This window comes from Netta rufina (assembly GCF_964035555.1).
Source record: "Netta rufina genome assembly, chromosome: 1".
Taxonomy (NCBI): domain Eukaryota; kingdom Metazoa; phylum Chordata; class Aves; order Anseriformes; family Anatidae; genus Netta; species Netta rufina.
This window is the reverse complement of record NC_140123.1, coordinates 6680119-6700286: the sequence shown is the minus strand read 5'-3', so window position 1 is coordinate 6700286 and position 20168 is coordinate 6680119. Positions and strand designations below refer to the sequence as shown.

The 20168-nt window shown below is 39.8% G+C and overlaps 1 protein-coding gene across 5 annotated transcripts in view; it reads right to left on the bottom strand.

The window, feature by feature from the left end:
• Positions 1-20168, bottom strand: part of DLG2 (discs large MAGUK scaffold protein 2) — a gene marked incomplete at both ends in the record, with an annotated part of 1073896 nt that overhangs the window by 674903 nt on the left and 378825 nt on the right. The window contains one exon of one of the 5 annotated variants that reach the window (XM_084304811.1): positions 18239-18337. The exons of the other annotated variants lie outside the window; for them this stretch is intronic. Within the exon in view, the coding sequence (XP_084160937.1) occupies positions 18239-18337 (99 nt within the window). Of the gene's footprint in view, positions 1-18238; positions 18338-20168 lie in introns of those variants that run through there. 5 annotated transcript variants of the gene reach the window in all.

Sequence of the window (20168 nt, the reverse complement as noted above, 5' to 3'; positions counted from 1 at the left end):
TTGTTCAGGCATTATGCTTTAGAATGAGTACTTATCAGAATGGACAGAAATTTATAATCTCCTCTACATTGCAACACTTCGCTAAAGAAATATCAGAAATAAACCACTTTTAAAGATGAGATTTCTGGTCTTATTAAGAGGTTGCTGATCAGCAAGTCCTAAATCACTCTGACCATGTCCATGATAACGAGTGATCCTATTTTATACAAACATACACACACATCAACTGCACACAGGAGACAGAGCTAAGGTTGCCATGGGAACTTTACCTCCAGATTTTTTTGGTTTTGTGTGAGTAGAATAACACATATCTAATGTTTCAATAACTTAGCTTTAACTTGTAATTAACCGTGTCCACATTGTCTTTAAGCAGAAGCTCAGTTTATCTGGTGGGTGAATAGTACTGCCCCACGCAATAACTTTATTCAATATTTTCAAAACTTGGTTTTCTAAGCAGAAGATAATTTACACAGAAGTCACTGTGCAGGAATGACTCCAGTACAGTATAGAAATAGCCATCTCAGTGCTACACCATGTGGTTCAGCTGCTGATAAGGTAACCTCTACAGCAGCACTGAACTCAGCACAAGCTGTGTGGTTGCAACCTAGATTATGCTAGTTTTTGACATGGGTTGATGCTGAGGGATGTGAAGAAGCAGAACAGGCCCTGCTACCTCCCCTTCACCAGCAGCCATTGCCACACACACCTTTAATCCACACAAGGAGCACCTGCAATGCCCAGCCTTGCTTGCCACGGTTGTCCTCCATTCACTCTTTCTTCTTCAAGCTAGCTGTGAATGTAGGAATACATTATAAACTTAGTCTAAACTTAGCCTTTGGGTTTTCAGAGGTGCTGGCCTACAAACTTCATTGATGTTAGCAGTTGAAAGTATGCAGCAAGTAGCTTTCCTCAGCACGTTTTCCCTGCAGACCAGGGCTCTTGGATCTTAGAGAAGTTGCGTGAAGGTACCAGAAAACAAGAATGGTCACTAAAGTGAAAAGTCCAGAGAAGAGGATGCTGAGGGGAGACATCATCACTCTCTACATCTGCCTGAAAGGAGGCTGCAGCAAGGAGAGTGTTGGTCTCTTTTCTCAGGTGAATCTTGGAGGTCTTTTCCAACTTGTGTGATTATATGATTCTAAAGGGAACTGCAGGTTTTTTTGTGCTATCTCCAGAATAAGGCATACTAGAAAACAAAACAAGCAAACAACAGACTTTCCTCCACTTTTGAATATGTTGCTTCCTCTAGAGACTTGGACCTTGCCACATATTGTACCCAAAAAAAAGGATTCTAGCACTGTGCAATCATTATTGATCTAACTGCAGCAACAGTGCAGTTACTGACCCCAAGAAAATTAGCTTTATAGCCTGCAGTTGTGATACATATAAAGATATGTCTGTCACTACTGCAGACATGGAAAATGTGCTTTCTGAAGAGCCAGCTGGTGTACTCAAGGGGAAAGGAACTGAGAAGAAAACCAAGTCTTTGGCACTGTAGTGAAATGAGACCCTACCATATAGGTCTGTGCTGAGGAACGAGTTTACTTAAAATATTCAGTATAAGTCTCCTCCCTAAAGGAATAGCACTTAATACATGTTAAAATATAATTGTATAATTGAAACTCAAGTGTTTGGGTTATGTAAAAGGTGCTGTAGGCGTATCAGCTTAGACAGAGGTAATTAGATCTTGTATATTAACGTTTTTTCCTTAAAGGGATATTCAGCTTTTTTTTAAAAAAAAAAAAATGTTGGGAATGCTGAAGCCTAAAAACTTGAGGTGGAAAAAAGGTGCTGTTTGGAACTCCGAGTTTAGCCCTGTGTTTGCTTTGTTCCTAACTCTGTCACTGACTGGACTGTAAAAATATTTTTGCAGTAGATTGCCTGATTAACACAACCCCAGCTGGGTGCCCACACAATGGCAACACTGCTACTGCTTTTGGTGAAATCAGCATAAAACTGAATTGTCAGTAAGCATCAATCATGGTCTGAAAATAGGACTAGATAGTAGCATTAAATAATACAATAGTTTGCATGTATATGTAGTAACAGGTCATACACTGAAGCCACAAAAGTCTGTGGTAGGGCCAGAAATAGAAGAAAACAGAGCTTTAATGCCTCCTTGAGGCACGGGTTAACATTTTATACAGAAAAGAATAAACAGCCACACATCACTGCTTAGCTCCGTCAATCTAAGTATACAATAAAAACAAATATGATTTTACTCACAATAAGTCAAATGACAATCAATGTCTCTACAGCTTTTGAGTATCCAATTGAAGTCCTTGAAAAGTCAAGTGGATGTGCAGGATGGTAGGTTAATACTCCAACACAGGATGTGGATAGAGAAATGTCACTGACTTCTTGGGTTTTCAATTATATTGCAAAGATTTCTACAGAAGAGGACCTATTAAGTTTGAAAAGGATATACTGCATCTCTAGAAAGTGAAGCAACAGAACACAGGTGAAGGCTGTTGTCAATTTTATTTTGTTTCATTTTTCTTAAGATAAAAGGAAAGTACAGTTCTTCAAGCTGGGGTGGGGGGCAGGGTGAGGAGAGGGAAATCACATGTTCAAAAGCTTTACCTACATGTAGTATTTTCTAATTTCATCACCATTATCCAACCTATTTTTGTCTTTTCAAATAAAAGAAAAAATATGCTATTGAAGACACTCCAGGAGAAGAACCCAGACCTGAGGCTTCTCATTAAGAAATTTGTACCAAACTTCGGAATCTCCAGATCCAAATAAAAATTTCTACTCAAATCAACAGAAGTTTAATTTGAACTACAAATGGCTCCCTAATTTCTTATTTCTCCCTCCATACAGTGCACATCAAAGACCACCCTATCTTTACAATGTGAAGCTTTGTGAGGAGTTTGAGAACAGTACAGATACTTTCTTTCTAGGTGAGTCAAAGCCTCTCTTGATAAATGCAGGGGAAAAAAAAGCTACTTTTTGGCTGTATCCTAAAAGTCTCAACAGATCAAGTATTGTGGATTGAAAAGAGCTGGGTGGCCTAAACAGAGCTCCCTCCTCAAGGCTCACCTGTATGAGAGGAAAGAAAAGCAAAAAACAGTCCCCAAGACAAAGTTTCAAAGTTTCTTGTCTTCCCTTTCTTTTACCCACACCATGTATATGAGCAAGAGAGACAAAGCCCTTTTCCAGAGGCATTCCCAATGCAATTATCAGTCTGCTTTAGTGAATTTTGTTCCAAGGCTTGTGACTGGAAATTTTTACAGAACTACAATATTGCTGAAGTTGGAAGGCACCTCTGGGTTCATCTGGTCCAGCCCCTGCTCAAGCAAGGACACCCAGAGCAGGCTGCCCAGGACCATGTCCAGGCAGTTTCTGAAGGTCTCCAAGAAGGGAGACTCCACAACCACTCTGGGCAGCCTGTGCTGTTGAATGGAGTCAAATCTCTTAATTAAAAAATAGAGGGAAAATATTCAGACAAAACAAACAAACAAAAAAAAGGCAGCAGTTACAGAACTCCTTTAAGAATTCAGGGCTTTTTTCACTTGTCATTTTTTCAAGGTGCATTTGTTCTAAAATGTGCTTTCTGTCGTGGGATTGTACCTGAAACTGATCTCTGTGGACATCAGCTGAACACAACAGCACGTCTGGGAGCTGGGAATACCAACAAGTTGTCATGTCTGCATGCAGTCTGCACTCCTCAATAAAGTGCTTTTCTTTTCTTTTGGGATCTCACCTCCTAACCAGTAAGTACGGGACAAATTCACTTCATTTTCAAAGCTGTACACACAGAAAATGTAACTTATAGAGTAACAAGTTCAAAAACTATTCAGTTCTTTCTGGTTTTCAGCACCTTCTCTTTTGTTTTGCTACAGCTACATTAGACACACTAATCTTTTTGGATGAAAAACAAAAACAATTCCATATTCATCATGTCAAGAAAATTAATTTTATCTTGAAGCTGGTGAATGAAAATTATCAAGACTTTTATTCACATGTAGAAAATAACAATATAATAGCTAAAGAATACCAAACAAATGTTCTATTTACTCTATCACTTTTGCACGCTTTATATGAAACTCAAAAAAGCCATCTAATTCATGTCTACTTTAGTCCTCCTTGGTAAATTTTGTGCCAAAATTTGTTGGCCCTAAATCCAACTGAAGTCCAAGAGAAACTGATGGACCATATTTAGTGGTCCACAAACTATAATTCTTGGATGATTTCTGGGGTTGTTTGGTTTTTGTTTGTTTGTCTTCCTAACTAATCTAAGCATGGTAGGAAAAGCAAGAGAAGGTGATCTGAGGTCTTGCACACTTTTAAATGGCAGCAATATATTCACACTAAGTATCCATCTTGGTGTGAAATGCCATGGTTCTTTAGGTGCCAACTCTGACTGAAGTCTGACTAAATTTTGTACACAAACACCTCAGTAGAAATCCCTGACCCTAAATCTTAAAGCTAAAACACACCAAAGGATAGGCATCTCATAAAATGTCTTTATCTTTACATTAGCCATTTATGTGTATTACTCAAATTTAGAACCACTAATGTGGAGGTGTTTCACTACAATATGTTTCTCATAATCTAACCAGGGGAATAAATTATGTGGGAAATTCAAAGTGAAATCTGCACCTTTTTCCTTTCTTGGGCTATTTTAATTTTACTAGCTCTTAGTTGAAGGAGTTAAAGAAAATCTTCATAGGAGGAGGAGGAGTTGAAGGAAACTCTTCTTCACAGAATCATAGAATCATTAAGGTAGGAAAAGACCTCCAAAATCATCTGGTCCTACCATCACACCACCAATGTCACCCACTAAACTATGTCCCTAAACACCACATCCAACCTTTCCTTAAACATCCCCAGGTGACCCCACCACCTCCCTGGGCAACCTGTTCCAATGCCTGACTGCTCTTTCTGAGCAGAAATGTCTCCTAATTTCCAACGTGAACCTCCCCTGGCACAACTTGAGGCCATTGCCTCTAGTTCTATAGCTAGTTATCCATGAGAAAAGGCTGACACCCAGCTCCCCACAACTTCCTTTCAGGAACTTTTAGAGAGCAATGAGGTCTGCCCTGAGCCTCCTCTTCTACAGACTAAACAACCCTAGTTCCCTCAGCCGTTCCTCATAGGACTTGTGTTTCAGGCCCCTCACCAGCTTCGTAGCCCTTCTCTGGACACGCTCCAGGGCTTTGATGTCCTTCTTGTAGTGATGGTCCCATCTTCTTAAGAAGGAGATATGTATATAAATTGGCAGGATGTTACTCATTAGAGTTTTTGACCAAAAAAAAAAAAAAAAAATCTTGCTCTTTACTGCACCATTCAAAGTCCTGTTTGACTTCTCTTGCATAAGAAACCTCAGGGACTTGTCAACTAGCATGTTCTATATAAGGCAAATAGACCTCTGTATCACAAACTTTTTTACACTTTCAAATTCAGCTTTACAGCCTTAAACAGACATTCTTCTTCTTCCACCCACTACCTCATCCAAGGCCTACAGTCACCAAATTTTGAGAATATAAGAGTGGGAGTATTTCTAATGTAGCAGGTAAGTGTAAAGTGCAGAGCTTAGTGCCCTGTTATATATGTATGTACATGTATGTGAGAAGGTATGCACACATTTTTCTATTCCTGTCCACCATTTACTCCAGAAATTCTCTGTAAACTTCATTCTCTTTCCCAACCACATCCACTGACCTGGGGTCTAACAGTGAATTTTAAGTGAAATCCAGTAACAGCACAGAAAGCACATATACATATTTGAGAAGTAACACGAAGTAGTGAGATAAGATGTAGGGATGAACAAAGGAAGCACTGGGGGAAGAGAAGTACTGCATGGACAGATCCTTAGAAGATACTTAATTTTCATCAAAAGCAATAGGAGATGGTGCCCAAATTCTTTTGACAACATTGACCTTAAAGGCTCACAAACTCCGCTAGAGCTTTTCTTTCTGTTTTACAAATAGATCAACTAACCCATAAAAGGTGAAATCCTCACCCCTGCAACAGCAGCCCCTTCAATCTTAGCCCCTGGCAACACTCCCAATTTTATCAAAAGGGGTTACATTGATTCTCTGCACATCTTTTGTGGAATCAATAGAAGAGAGAGAGTAAAACTCAGAATATTTAACCCATTTTCCCTTGTTTTAAACCCTGGATCACACTTCCCAAAAATCTTTCTGTTTTAGCTGAAGAAATATTTCACCTGGAACTGCTAAAAAGCATACCATTTCTTCTGCAAAATGAGGTGTATGGCTGCATGTTAAATCACTCTGCATTTCTCCCGCTTTCAGTGAAATTTTGATGAGGTGACTTATAGAGGTCCTTTCCAATCATCATTTTTATGATTCTGTGATTACTTTGTACACATTCTCATAATGTGAGCTGACCCTATCCTATCTGAGCTTCTCTCTTTTATGAAGAAACTGAAGATAGTAGAAGAAATATCGTCAGACTATGGAACAACTAATTCTTATTTACTAACAGAAACTTTATTAACCCTTGGAGCCCTGTGCTGTCCCTCCTGGTAAATACAAATAGCCAGGAAATATCTGCACACAGAAAGTGGATTAGTTTGAGAAGAAGCTCCATTGCACACTGAACATATTTATTCCAATCACACTGGAAAGTAGCAGTTTTTAATGCTGTGTGAAAAAGTGCCACACTCCAGCAGCAATAAGAGATTTATGCATCAGATCTCTACACATTAGGCAATTGCAGACAGCAAATTAACACTCTGTTTTAGGAAGCCAGCTACAGAATGAGGTTCAACAGCCTGAGGTTCAACTCCCAGCTCTGTGATGGAGACAGCACTGCTCTGTGCCAACAGTTGTACCTGACCTGAAGAAGCAAGCGTGAAGCTCAGGGGCCTTATGACAACGACACTTAATACAAAAGCTCTTTCTTCATAACCAGATCTTGCAATCACCTAAAGATTGGTCTCATAAAGTCTCACTTCCCTCAGTCTCAGCTAGCTTTCAACATCTTTAAAGGCTACAAACTTCAAGACAGTGGTAAGACGTGCCCTTAATGCTGTGAAATTAAAGAGCTGTGTGCCTGAAATTCATGTGGGGGTTGGTGCACATATTAAAGAGTACAAAACACCAGGGCTTTAAGGGAGAAGGTGCAACAGGCACGTCTGTAATGCGTATAGACACACAAAATTAGATCCTCAAGCGTATTTTCTAGGTCATCTTTTCTCCCTTCTCTGCTCTCCCCCTCCTCCCCTGAGCTTTCTTAATTGTTCTGGGAGGGAATACATATTTCGAAATGTATCACCAAACTCTGTCTTATGAAAACATATTGTCCTGGTTATTTTATATCCCAAACTACCGTGTATGGAACATTAGTCATCAGTTAACTTTGCCAGTGCAAAAATGTACTATGTTTTCCTATACTGTCAAGTGTTTTTTTCCCACCCAGCTAATTTACAATCTTACTTAAGCCAATGACCAGAAATCCAAATGCAAAGAGCAACACAGACAAGTGAATGCAATTAGTAGAAAATGAATTAATTTTATTTATTTTATAGGTACTGTGCAAAACACTGCTACTAACAGCACTGAAAAAAACCTTCACTCAAACTTCTGCTGACTGCTTTGTTCTGGGTTTGATGGGACTCTATATATAGTGTTTTGCTGGATTTACTGTAGCTTTCAGAATGTGGGATTTAATGAACAGTTTAAGATAGCCATATGGCCCCCTGAACTGGGCTGAATGCCTCTCCAAACTATCAGCCTAACCAACAGTTCCTCAACAGTCACAGAATGCGTACAATGCAGTTACTGTTTGCATCCTTGCAACAGGTCTATACCCATCTCTTTGCCTTCTTTCTGCCTTACATATCATCCTAAGACTATTTTTAAACAAGCTTCACAAAATGCAAACTCAAAGAATCAGAGCTCCAGAATGTGCTTCTTCCCTACAGCAACTTTACATAATAAATTAAATGATTGTAGGACCACTTGGATGGGTGGAGATAAGAGCTTGTCAGCACTTTCATTTCAAACCCTGTTTTCCAGGGGCTTGCATTTCAACCATGACAATTTACTATGGGCAAAAATTGGGATGTGAAAGCTTAGACCTGGAGGAAGAACTTTATAAAATAAATACTGTGGGGATGGGACTGAACAGCAAACAAGGAGGAGGAAATGCTTTGATTTTTCACTTATATTATCCTAAGCAACCTTGCCTGGCTTAACCCCACCACAGCTTTAGGTTGGTCCTTAAAACCAATGGTGCATTGTACTTACACTGTTCCATTCCATTTCAGTGCTGCATACATGCAATAATTACTGATTCACAAATACCAACTCGATTTTCTAGGAGACACAATTTGCCTCAGGCCACAGCAGGAGTTCTATGTGAGAGTCAGAAATAGAAATAAGGAGTTCCAAGTTCCCTGTCTTAAATCAAGGCCACAGACCTCTTTCCGGCAGCGACAGTTTTCTCAAGGTTTTATTGAAGGTGATTTTTCCCTGATGGATGTGATCACAGAATCACAGAATTTCTAGGTTGGAAGAGACCTCAAGGTCATCGAGTCCAACCTCCAACCTAACGCTAACAGCCCTCCACTAAACCATATCCCTAAGCTCTACATCTAAACGTCTTTTGAAGACTTCCAGGGATGGTGACTCCACCACTTCCCTGGGCAGCCTGTTCCAATGTCTAACAACCCTTTCAGTGAAGAAATTCTTCCTAACATCTAACCTAAAACTCCCCTGGCTCAACTTAAGCCCATTCCCCCTCGTCCTGTCACCAGGCACGTGGGAGAACAGGCCAACCCCCACCTCGCTACAGCCTCCCTTGAGGTACCTAAAAAGAGCGATAAGGTCACCCCTGAGCCTCCTCTTCTCCAGGCTGAACAAGCCCAGCTCCCTCAGCCGCTCCTCGTAGGACTTGTTCTCCAGGCCCCTCACCAGCTTCGTCGCCCTTCTCTGCACCCGCTCAAGCACCTCGATGTCCTTCTTGTAGCGAGGGGCCCAAAACTGAACACAGTACTCGAGGTGCGGCCTCACCAGAGCTGAGTACAGGGGGACGATCACCTCCCTCGCCCTGCTGGTCACGCTGTTCCTGATACAAGCCAGGATGCCGTTGGCCTTCTTGGCCACCTGAGCACACTGCTGGCTCATATTCAGCTGACTATCCACCATCACTCCCAGGTCCTTCTCTGCCTGGCAGCTCTCCAACCATTCCTCTCCCAGTCTGTAGCTCTGCTTGGGGTTATTGCGCCCCAGGTGCAGGACCCGGCACTTGGCCTTGTTGAACTTCATGCAGTTGACCTCAGCCCATCGGTGCAGCCTATCCAGATCCTCCTGCAGGGCTTTCCTACCCTCGAGCAGATCGACACACGCACCTAACTTGGTGTCATCTGCGAACTTACTGAGGGTGCACTCGATGCCCTCGTCCAGATCATCGATGAAGATATTAAAGAGGACCGGCCCCAGCACCGAGCCCTGGGGGACGCCACTAGTGACTGGCCTCCAACTGGACTTGGCTCCATTCACCACGACTCTTTGGGCCCGGCTATCCAGCCAGTTTCTAACCCAGCGAAGCGTGCGCCAGTCCAAGCCAAGAGCAGACAGTTTCTTGAGGAGAATGCTGTGGGAGACGGTGTCAAAAGCCTTGCTGAAGTCAAGGTAGACCACATCCACAGCCTTTCCCTCATCCACCCAGCGCGTCACTCTGTCATAGAAGGAGATCAGGTTCGTCAGGCATGACCTGCCTTTCATAAAGCCATGCTGACTGGGCCTGATCGCCTGCTTCCCCTGCAATTGCTGCATGATGACTCTCAGGAGGATCTGCTCCATGAGCTTTCCTGGCACTGAGGTCAAACTGACAGGCCTGTAGTTTCCCGGGTCTGCCCTCCGGCCCTTCTTGTCTGATGTTTAATACAGACTGGGATATCCCTCCCTAAGAATTTCAAGGTATCCCACTGCCAGCTGACAACACCTCACAGAATCTGTGTAAGTGCCAGGACTAACAGTAAACTTGCAACTTACCTTAACAGGTGGTTGTTTTAAGTTATGTACCAGGTTTAAAGTGACAGACAATAGTGTCTTATTTAAATACATCTAAATCACTGAATTCAAACTTCTTTGATCTTATAGATCTGGGCTTGGAGTAGCTGCTTCCTGTCACTGGTGATGCACAGTGTCACCAGTGTGCTTGTGGTAGGTCCAGAAGAACCAAGCCTGCCACAGCTATTATGGCCTCTGTCCTCTTTGTCAGATTTTCCAAGCTCCATCCATTGTGGGATCATGACTTTTATACCGCATCTAGTCCACTAAATACATCAATTTCTCAGCATGCTCCTTAGTTCCTGGCCCAGTGGTTCAGAGAGACTTGTGCTCATGTTGCTACTAAAGTGGCATCATTAAATGAAATTGAGGAGATGCATTGCAGATTTTCAAATATCATGTAAAGGCAAGGGGCAAGGGTAGGGGGTGTTTGGAAGTATAGAATATCAGTAACCTACCCTGCTGTAGTCTCATCCTTGTTCTCTTGAAAAGGGTCCCTTTGCTGAACCATGCCTGAGAACTGTCAGCATCCCAAAACACAACCAAGCAATGAAACTTACTGCTTTATTTTTTAGTTAGCATCCCTCAAATCTGGCAGCTGGTCCAGGGTCTGTAGTTACCGGTCTGTTTCCATAGGGGATGAGCTCCCGTCTCGCAAAGCAAGTGACTTTATATGTGTCTACATTGTCTTCTGCAGGCTGCTAATTATTGACTCAGGCTGTGTACCACACTTACCACAGCTACAGAGCCTCCAGGTGATTCATCACATGGACTTCAGTGCTGACACCAGCTTACATCTTTCTGAAAATTCATATTTATCACATTCCATCTTAATTACACTCAACAGCTGTGAGCATCTCCTAAAGGAAATCTCCCTAAAATGATGTGTCAGAATTCTCAGAATCCGGGTTTCCAAAATATCAGTTTGATGGAAAATTGAAAAACAAAAGTTTCAGTTTAAGACTCAGACATTTTCCCAAAACTAGGAAGTCTGCTTTCTGGCCACATACAGCTTGTTGGGGTTCAGTTGAGTAGCTGCAGTCTGAGGGGTGTGATTCCTCATTAAAGTGGGGTGAGGAGTGCCATTTTTCCCCCTCAGGATTCATAATGATACTCTGCACATAAGAGCCAAGCAACTCAAAAGAATAGCTCCAAATGCCCTAATACTTCATGAGATCATTCTATGCAATCTCTCCTGGGATTATAAATCATTAACTTGTACAGGGAGTCACAGGAATCCTCATCAGGAATTTTCCTTCCCATTCAGGTTTCCATTGCATTCAATGCAACACCCAGGTGGCTCTCTTTAAATATCCCATCCCTAATGATTACTGATATTACATCAAATGCTTAAAGATGAAGGGAATATAATCAGAAAAATGAAAATGATAAATTCCTGTATTGTAATAGTGGAAATATTTCTGACAGCTACATTGGAAACATAAAAGCTAGTTTTCAAATATCAGGAGAACACTGTTCAGTGACAATTTTCAGTTTTACTGCTGTTATCACTTAAATATATTTACACAACACTTTACCACCATTCTCTTCTAAGATGTCTTTTATGGTTAAGACAAATGTCTACATTTAGCCTTCTTTCAGTCAACAGTTAATTTGTAAAATTAAACAGTTCACATAACTGTGCATCAAGTTATTTCAATATTTATATATTTCTATTTGAAGATCACATTTTATATAACTGAAGTACAATTTAAAGCAAAAACATATTAAAAAATTGAGTGTCTGAGCATATTCTGAACTTCCCCTTCCAAATGTTCAGTAACCTTTAGCTACGTACCTCCTGCCCTACTTTTTCCATAGGTATACTTTATTGTCATATTTATGAGCTTAAAAAAGAAATCAAATTCTCAGCATGGCTACATGTTCAAAGGCACAATACAGAGGGTATTCATAGTGCCCGTTAGTTTTAGGTGAATTTTTAAGTAACCTGGAGTGATGAAAGTCAGTCTCCATTGCTGTGCTACCAGCAAATATTTCTGTTGTGATGCATGCACACATGCATGATGTGAGCATGCACAGCAAGCACTGTGGGCCATCCTGTCCGGTGTCCAGCCCCTGACAGCTGCTTGAAGCAGATATTCTGGCAAAACATAGAAAAAATCTCATCGATTTAAATGGAGTAGGGACTGAAGATCCCACCTGCAACAGGAGATTCTTTCAGTTTATACACTTTTCAAAAAAAGCAAATATTTAAAAACAGCACTTTTAGTGTTCACATCTTAATTTCTACTACCCTCACATTTGTTATGGAGTAGTCATAGTCATTCTCAGGGAATCTCCTATCAGCCACCCATCTCCTTCACGATGTATAGGGAGCTCGTGGGCAGGACAGTGGCAAAAGATGAGATACAGTATTTTCACACAAGCAGAACTATTTATAACATCTGATCCTGATGCTTTTAGAAAATGCCTGGGCATTGCCCGCCCAGACGTTGGCCAGTGCCAACAAGTGACAGCTAGCAAGTGATGAAACAGTATCACTTGTTTGCCTTCCTGTGAGTTAACTCCTACTTGATTGAGGAGATGGGCCTTTCATTTCAGAGGATTCGTAATCAAACTTTTTTTTCTCCTTCCAATTTTCAATCTAGCCAGACCTCACTGGAGTTGCTTTCTCTTCTGTTTGTGCCCTGAGAACCCTTGCCTTAATCTTATCCCACTGCTTTATCCTCCTGACCCTAAGCTGATCTCTCTGCCCCATCTGTCCTCATGCCTTTTCTTCATTTCCCCCACCTGGATCTTCACAGTGCCACCTCCTGCCTCTCCTTAGGCCTCTGCAACATCCTTGTGTCTTCTGTAATATTGACTTCTGCATCTACCGAGTTCAAGACAAACTCAGGAGCACGTACAAAGTCATGGTCTCCTCACCTCTGATATCAGAGTACTTCAGCAGTGAGATGCTGCTCAGCAGCTGGGAAGAGTACTGAAAAGGAGGATCCACTCTATGAAATTAACACTGGGAGGACTTCCTGGCAGGGCCAAGTAATTTGCTACTTTGGACTCAGAAAATTTCAGTCTGTTAACCTTTCAATTCAATGTACAGTTCAATGTACAGGGGGAGGTATACCTCTTCCTAAGGTAAAACATTAGGAATATTCCTAAAAACATTCCTAAAACATTAACTTGGAGGGTGTTAAGCAATTCTTAATAGGAAAATAAAATAAAATACAACCATATGAAATCCTTCGGCTTACACCCCTTATCTAGCTTGCATAGATGCTATTCCAGAGAAGAACACTCTCCCTGCCTTGAGCTCTGCACACTAATGCACAAATCCTCTGTGACACAACTGATCTTACTCAGAGCCTCTTGCCAATGGCAATCCTGCATCTCTTCTGCAACTCCTTCTATTGCTGAGCATTTTTATTTTAACACTGTTGTGGCCTAACAAGAATAGTGTGTGGAAGTAGGTTTCTCAGTGCCCCTGTCAAACATTATGCATAGCAAGTGGCAGCACTGTTCCAACTGACTTACTCTGCTGATTGTCTATGAATAGGCAGTAAACTCTTTCAGAGGGTACTGGAACCCTATACAATATCACAGTCTCTATAGATGGATCACAGCAGTCAATATGACTATAAATACATTGTATTTTTACATGCATCAATTTTGGGGGCATTTACATGCCCCCCAAAATCTGAACTATGTCCAGAAATAAGAGTAGAATTAATTATTACGTCCACATTAGCAAGCAAAAGCAACAGGCACAGATGCACGGAATGAAGAGCTGGTGCGGTGAGAAGGATTCAGCAGTCATATTACACCTTTCTTCATGTGTTTTATTTTGAAATAGTTCTAATCTGGTTATATAAACTGAGTTTCATCAAAAAGCAATCCCATTTGTACACTCCAAGCCTACTCTGTAATGCAAAACAAAACAAGATACATGTGCAGGACTGGGAGAATCACTTCAAAAGCTTATCTATAATTCAAATGAAAATGCTAATCTAGATGCATCCAGAAACCACCTCAGAGTGTCCCACAAAATGTAAAAACCCACTTGAGTTCACAGAGATGCATCAAGTGCCTAAAGCATGTGCAGCTTTGAGCATGGTCTACTGCTTATCATTCCTAGTCAGGAAAGTATTTTCTTGTCATCTCAAATGACTGCTTCTTTCAATAACAAGGTCTAGACTATGACAAAGTAGAGACTATTCTCTATTAAGGACAAAGTGACAGATCACAGTTTGTGCAAGAGACTAATAATGCTGGTACAGAAAATTAGTACGAGAAATCTAGTTGATCACAATACAAGCTAGTTGATCACAATAAAAATAGTAAGCTAAATAAATATGAAAGTCCAGACATCAATAATATCCCCTACTATTTGTTTAAATGAAACCTGGAGTTTTGCAACAGCTTTGCAAAACATGGAAATTCTGGAAGATGAAGAAACAAGTGGTTTGACTTCCACCCTCACCTTGGATAGTGGAATAGATCATTATTTGGTTATTTCAGCTAAAACAGAGAAAGAGTAGGAAGAAAAATGCCAAAAGCAGCTATTGTGCCAGAGAACTGGTTGTGATAAATGTAGGAGGAAAGAAGGAAGGCAGGGAAGAGAGGGAGGTATATTTTAAACTTTTCAATTATGCTAGGACAAATGAAAAAATAAACCTAAACAGAAGGAAAATAAGATCTATCAAAATACCTAGTCAAGGTCAAAAAACAGTGAGGACATACATCTTTCAAAGGAATCTCTTCAACAACTATTTCCAATATAGAGAGGTAAAAGAGATAAGATAGAAAAAAAACACTTTCATGTGAGTGTCAGAGTTGTGACCAAAACATAATTTAAGAAACATCTTAGTCAATATGAAATACCTTCCTGGCACTCCTAATAAAAGCAAAATGAACAGGATATTAAGAGTCAGGAGATAACTCTTCTGCAATACTGAATGAACTATTACATGGCCCGATTCAGCAAAGTGAGTAAGCATATACAGACATTTAAGTGTGCATTTACGTCTCATCATCCTCAGAGAGTCTGATATACGCCTCAGCACTCCTCTCAGTGGAGACCTGTGAGTGGAGGTCTCTCTTACACACAAGCCTTACTTTAATCCACAGACACAAAGCAGCCCAGTCTCTAGAGGAACAACTCTAGGACTTGGAGGCTACACTTTCAAGCCCCAGCTCTGCAAGATCACAAACAAAAAAAAATTTCAATACACCTGCTGGCACACAAGGGCCATGTTTTAGAACCTGCTCATTCTTTCTCTGCTTCAGCTCTGTACTGCTGTGAAGGAAACATTGGTACTTCCCTACCAGAAAGAGGAGAAGTGCTTAAAGTTATCACAGGGTACAAAAGTGATGCTTCAGATAGAAGCTACCCTGACTTTAAGATTAAAGTGCTCTGAATTCTTTGCAATTTGAAGGTCAAGTCTCATGAAACTAGGATCATTGAAAGTAAAGGCCCAGGACAGGGCCAATGGTCAAAGTCCAGGAAATCAAGCTGAAAAGGAAAGCTTCCCGCAGGCACAGTTAAGACTCCTCCACTGCCTGCTTTGCAACATATGGTGTAGTAAGAGTTGCACACCCTCTTCCTGCGCCCCCAAATTAACTCCCTGGCACCACCTGTTAGGAGCGAGCAGACTGGAAAATAATTGCATTGGGGACAGATAAAAATGGGCGTGATGGTTTTGATGTAGTGCATTTCTCTCACTCACTTCTGTACCTATAGGAAAAGAATATTGTATTTGGCACAAAATTAAAATTAAAAACTGTAAATCAAGACTGTGAGCAATATTTCATTCCTGTAACTTGCACTGTCCTCTAGAAATGATCTAGTTAATAACCTGACCTGATTATTTTATGACTTGGAGATATTTGTCTGAAATCTGAATTCCTTTGTTGTCTATTCCACTACCTACATTTTAAAGCTGTCTTTCTATTCTGAGGACCTATTTTCTCCTCTGCCACACAGAATACAAAGTGTCATTGCTATATAAACTCCTTGCCAAGTTCAAGAACCACGTGACTGTAGAAGTCACAATATTATGAGCATGCTTAGGTCCATGATTTCATGCCATGTAACTAAAATATTTCTTAAAAGAAACATCCTTCCTTCTTTCCAAATTTGTCTGCTTGTGGGTAATGGATCTATATCCATAAATCAAGAAATATAATCCTATGAGACCAAAGCAAAGAGTTATATATTTATATAACTCTATAATAGGGGATGCAGAGCAAAAGGGGATAAGACAGGGAAGCTTGAAGTGCAGCAGATGACACACTGGTATGTATACAGAGTATCTCATGCGTGCTTGCAGGTCGTATCAAAGTGTACTAATCTGACATGTGTTGAGCTATCCCAGGATAACTCAGCTCACTTGTGCTCCTTCGCATCCTTCTGAAAATGATCGCTATCCAGCACCACCTCTTTTCCTTTGAGAAGCAGTTCATATACCACTACAAGAAGATAAAATATTGGCTGTGACTAACTTAATGAGCCTGAAGCTCCAAAGAAAGAGGTGGAAAAGAAGTTTGAAATTTATTATTTTTATTCTCCTGCTTCTTTCTAACAGGATCTGAAAATCATGAAAGAGCTTAAGTGCATCAAAGAACATCCCTTGAAAATCATGCTTACAGGCAGGAATACAAATTGGATACCAGTCCCCAGGCCACTGGCCTACCTTTGTAGAAGGGTAGCTTGCATTTAATTTCCCCTGACTAACAATTCACCTTTACTAATTAGAATTTAACACTTGAAAACATGGGGGGTTAAGTTTTTAAGTAAAAATTAAAAAGAAATATGAATTGTTCTTATGAAAATGCTGCAAAATTAAAAAGGCTTTTAAACTATTAAACTCTCAATGCTATTTATACCGCTAGTGGCATCATGACACAGCAATTAAATTATAACCCTTTCAATAAAAGACTGTAATTTTGCCTATTTAAAATGGAAGGGAAGAAACAAGACACTTTAGTTCAGGAAAGTCTCAGGTAACCAGAGATGTAGGCAGGCTATAGTTTGGGGAAAAGGAGAAAGCAGACAATTGTAAGCGTTTGACTGTAACCTAGTTTGTGTTTAAGTGTGTTATAGGAAGCAGTAGATGATCCGTCATTAACCTCTAGCTGAATTATGTTTAGGGAGCATTGGGTTATCTATAACCCTTTTCATAAAGTTACTTCATTTTATTCAGGCTGGTCTGTCACATAGGAACTCAAAAAACTATACTGTGTTCCCTAGTTTGTGGACTATTCAACTAAACCTTGACATTTGTAGCATTTTTGAGGATTAAAAAAAACTTACATAGATAATTTTAAAATAATTCCTACCACTATCATTTTTTAATATAATTGTTCATTTTTTCTTACCCTATTTTAAACATATGGGAAAAAAATTACTTTTCCTTGCTATCCTTAAACTATATAATATTAATGGGACAAGATTCTTTAACCCTCTTGTAAATTCATCATGATTGACCCAGCGATCCAAGAAGCAAACTTGTTTACTCAAATATAACAACTTTTTAAAACATGCTATCACTTTAGAATTATTTCAGTAAAATAACGAACAACATTGGCTATACCCTAATGTCAAATCAGAATTTATATGGGGAGAAATACAGCCCAGCCCAACACATTTGGAAAAAAATTTGGGGTGGGATGACATTACACAGCCAAAAATGAAACTCCTCTGGCTAACTGCGCCACCTTTTGATTTAAATTTAAAAGAGAAATTAAATGAGTGTCCAGTTCCTAAAAGAAAACACTTATTTAAATATATGCCCATACACTTAGAAACAGGTTCAGGAGTTTACTTTATTTATTTCCTACAGAGAAGTGCAGGGCTGCATACTTTAGTATTGCTATTACAGTTAAAAGCCATGTCAGCAATAGAAATAGAAAAAATATATCCATTCTTGCTGGTTGTGTTTCTGTAATAACAGTATACACATCAAAATCAATAAAGCCGGGCAAATGGCAGCGTGGTGGTTTAATAATCTTAGCACTGTTAGCTAAGTATGCAATCAAGTCAAAAACAAATGCTTCATAATCCATTCGTTTCTCCTATGTAAATCTATACTCGTACAATCCTGGGAAATAAGAAACCTTTACTTCTACTGATTTTTTCTAACATTTAAAATGTATCAGCTGTAAGCCCTAATTTATAGCCAACGTATCGCAATTTGCACTGAAATATCTAGTCAGACATGAAATTAAATAGCACAGATATTCAAAGGAGTTACAGCATGCATTTAAATATATTAACCACATCCTACCTTGCATCCAAACATCAACGACAAAGTGTTGTTGGTGCATGCAACTTTGCAGTGGCAAATCATTGGTGTAAAGCAGTCAGGATTTTTAACAATAGGGCACATTCCTTTAGTGCTGCAGTAGTGGCAGCCTACTGAAGGCTAAAAACAAGTAGCTAATACAGCACATGGAGTAGCAACATATGCTGTTCAACAGCTAGCTTTTCTCTTGCTGGTCAGAAGCAGCCTGCTTGAATCTCTACCTGTGTCCCATTCAGCCATCCCCTTCTTTGTTGATGAATCAACGACGCAGCATTGATCACGAATCTCAGGATTTCCCTTCCTCTGGGAAATTAGTTTTTACATTGGAAAAAAAAAAAAAAAAAAAAAAAGGAAAAAAAAAAAAAGAAGAGAGAAATGGAAATGAGGGGGACTAGCAGGTGTGGCAGTATTAGCATGTAAAAGGATGTAAACGCCTACTCATAACAATCACATAAGATTGTCATGCTAGCTGAAGTGGGCTGAAATTATTCCATCGGAAGAAAAATACTGCAGCTCCTGATTTGGTAAAAAGCCAGTGAGTTGCTGCAATACATAGTCATTGTGGGGAGAGAAGAGAAAAAAAATTACTTATCTAAGAAGCCAGAATCCTCAGCCTTTATCAATATGCATTCCAGCAAGGATTCCCTTCCCAGCTCCTCCCCGAGAAAAAGAATCAAATCAGTCGCAACTCCGGAGAAGCGATGACCTTTGCTTTCCCCAAAAAGATGAATCTCAGCATGAAACAAACTGTACTAAAAACTGAAAACCCCAGATGCTGGGAGTTTGCAATCAGGGAGATACAAGTAACATTTATCCAATCCTGGCTTGCCACATGGGAGCTTTCTCCGGGCACAAATTTACAAATAGACAGGTTGAAGGATTGCAGGAGACACTGAATAAAGATATGAAGTTACACGGAAAATGCACCAGCATGAAGCTTAAAATGCAACCCTCTTTAAACCGCTTTTGATGTGATGTAACAACTGAATCTCCAGCTAGTACTGTTATCCTATAACCTCCAGACGGCTTTCTCTATTCCAAAAATGCAATAATTAAAGAAGTTTGGGAGCATAATGCTGGTTTGGATTCAGTTACAGCTGTCGCTGTTTCTTCAGTTAAAGCAACACCAGCTGAAAATGCATAATAAAGCATTTGGATGAGCAAACTGCTAGCTGTGCTTTTTAAGAGGATTATTTATATCAGAAGTTGGATGAATATATCCTCCACTTCTAGGTTCAGCACACACACATATATAAAATGAAAAGGCTATGATATAGGAAGTAAAGCAATGTCTTCACCAATTTCACAGCTGATAGCAAAGCAAACCCAGGAGTTGTTCCACAGTGACTTGACCCTGCTTTTTGTACCTCACTAAGCTCTGCCCATCAATTAGAAACTCTTTCAAAAGAAATGAGAGCAGCTTGTCTCCCTGGCAATTGTGAGTGCGTTCTCAAGGCACAACTGAAACAATTTTCTGTAATAAACTCGAACTGAAAATTTGTTATACAACAGAATGGAGAACATGGCAAATGGAGGGCTCTGTATGCAGTTAGGTCAAACAGGATAGAGAGTAAATGCTACAGAATTTCTAAAAAGGTCTGAGACTTCAGACAGTAATGTATAAGATCTATTCTATTAATATTTTATATTTATATTTAATATATATATTGTGCATGTATGTATTTATATATACAGATACATAATATATATACATGTATCTATACTTTAAGTAGCATTTACTTGGTATAACTTAATCTCTCTTTGCAAAGTTCCAAAACATAAAAGAAATATTTTATTAGACAGCTTAGATTTGACACTTTCTTTTGCTTTATACAATAACTTTATTTTTACCCATTTTTTGTGTGTAGCTAAATCTCTACTTGATTTAATATTTTCTGATGATTGTTTTTCACTC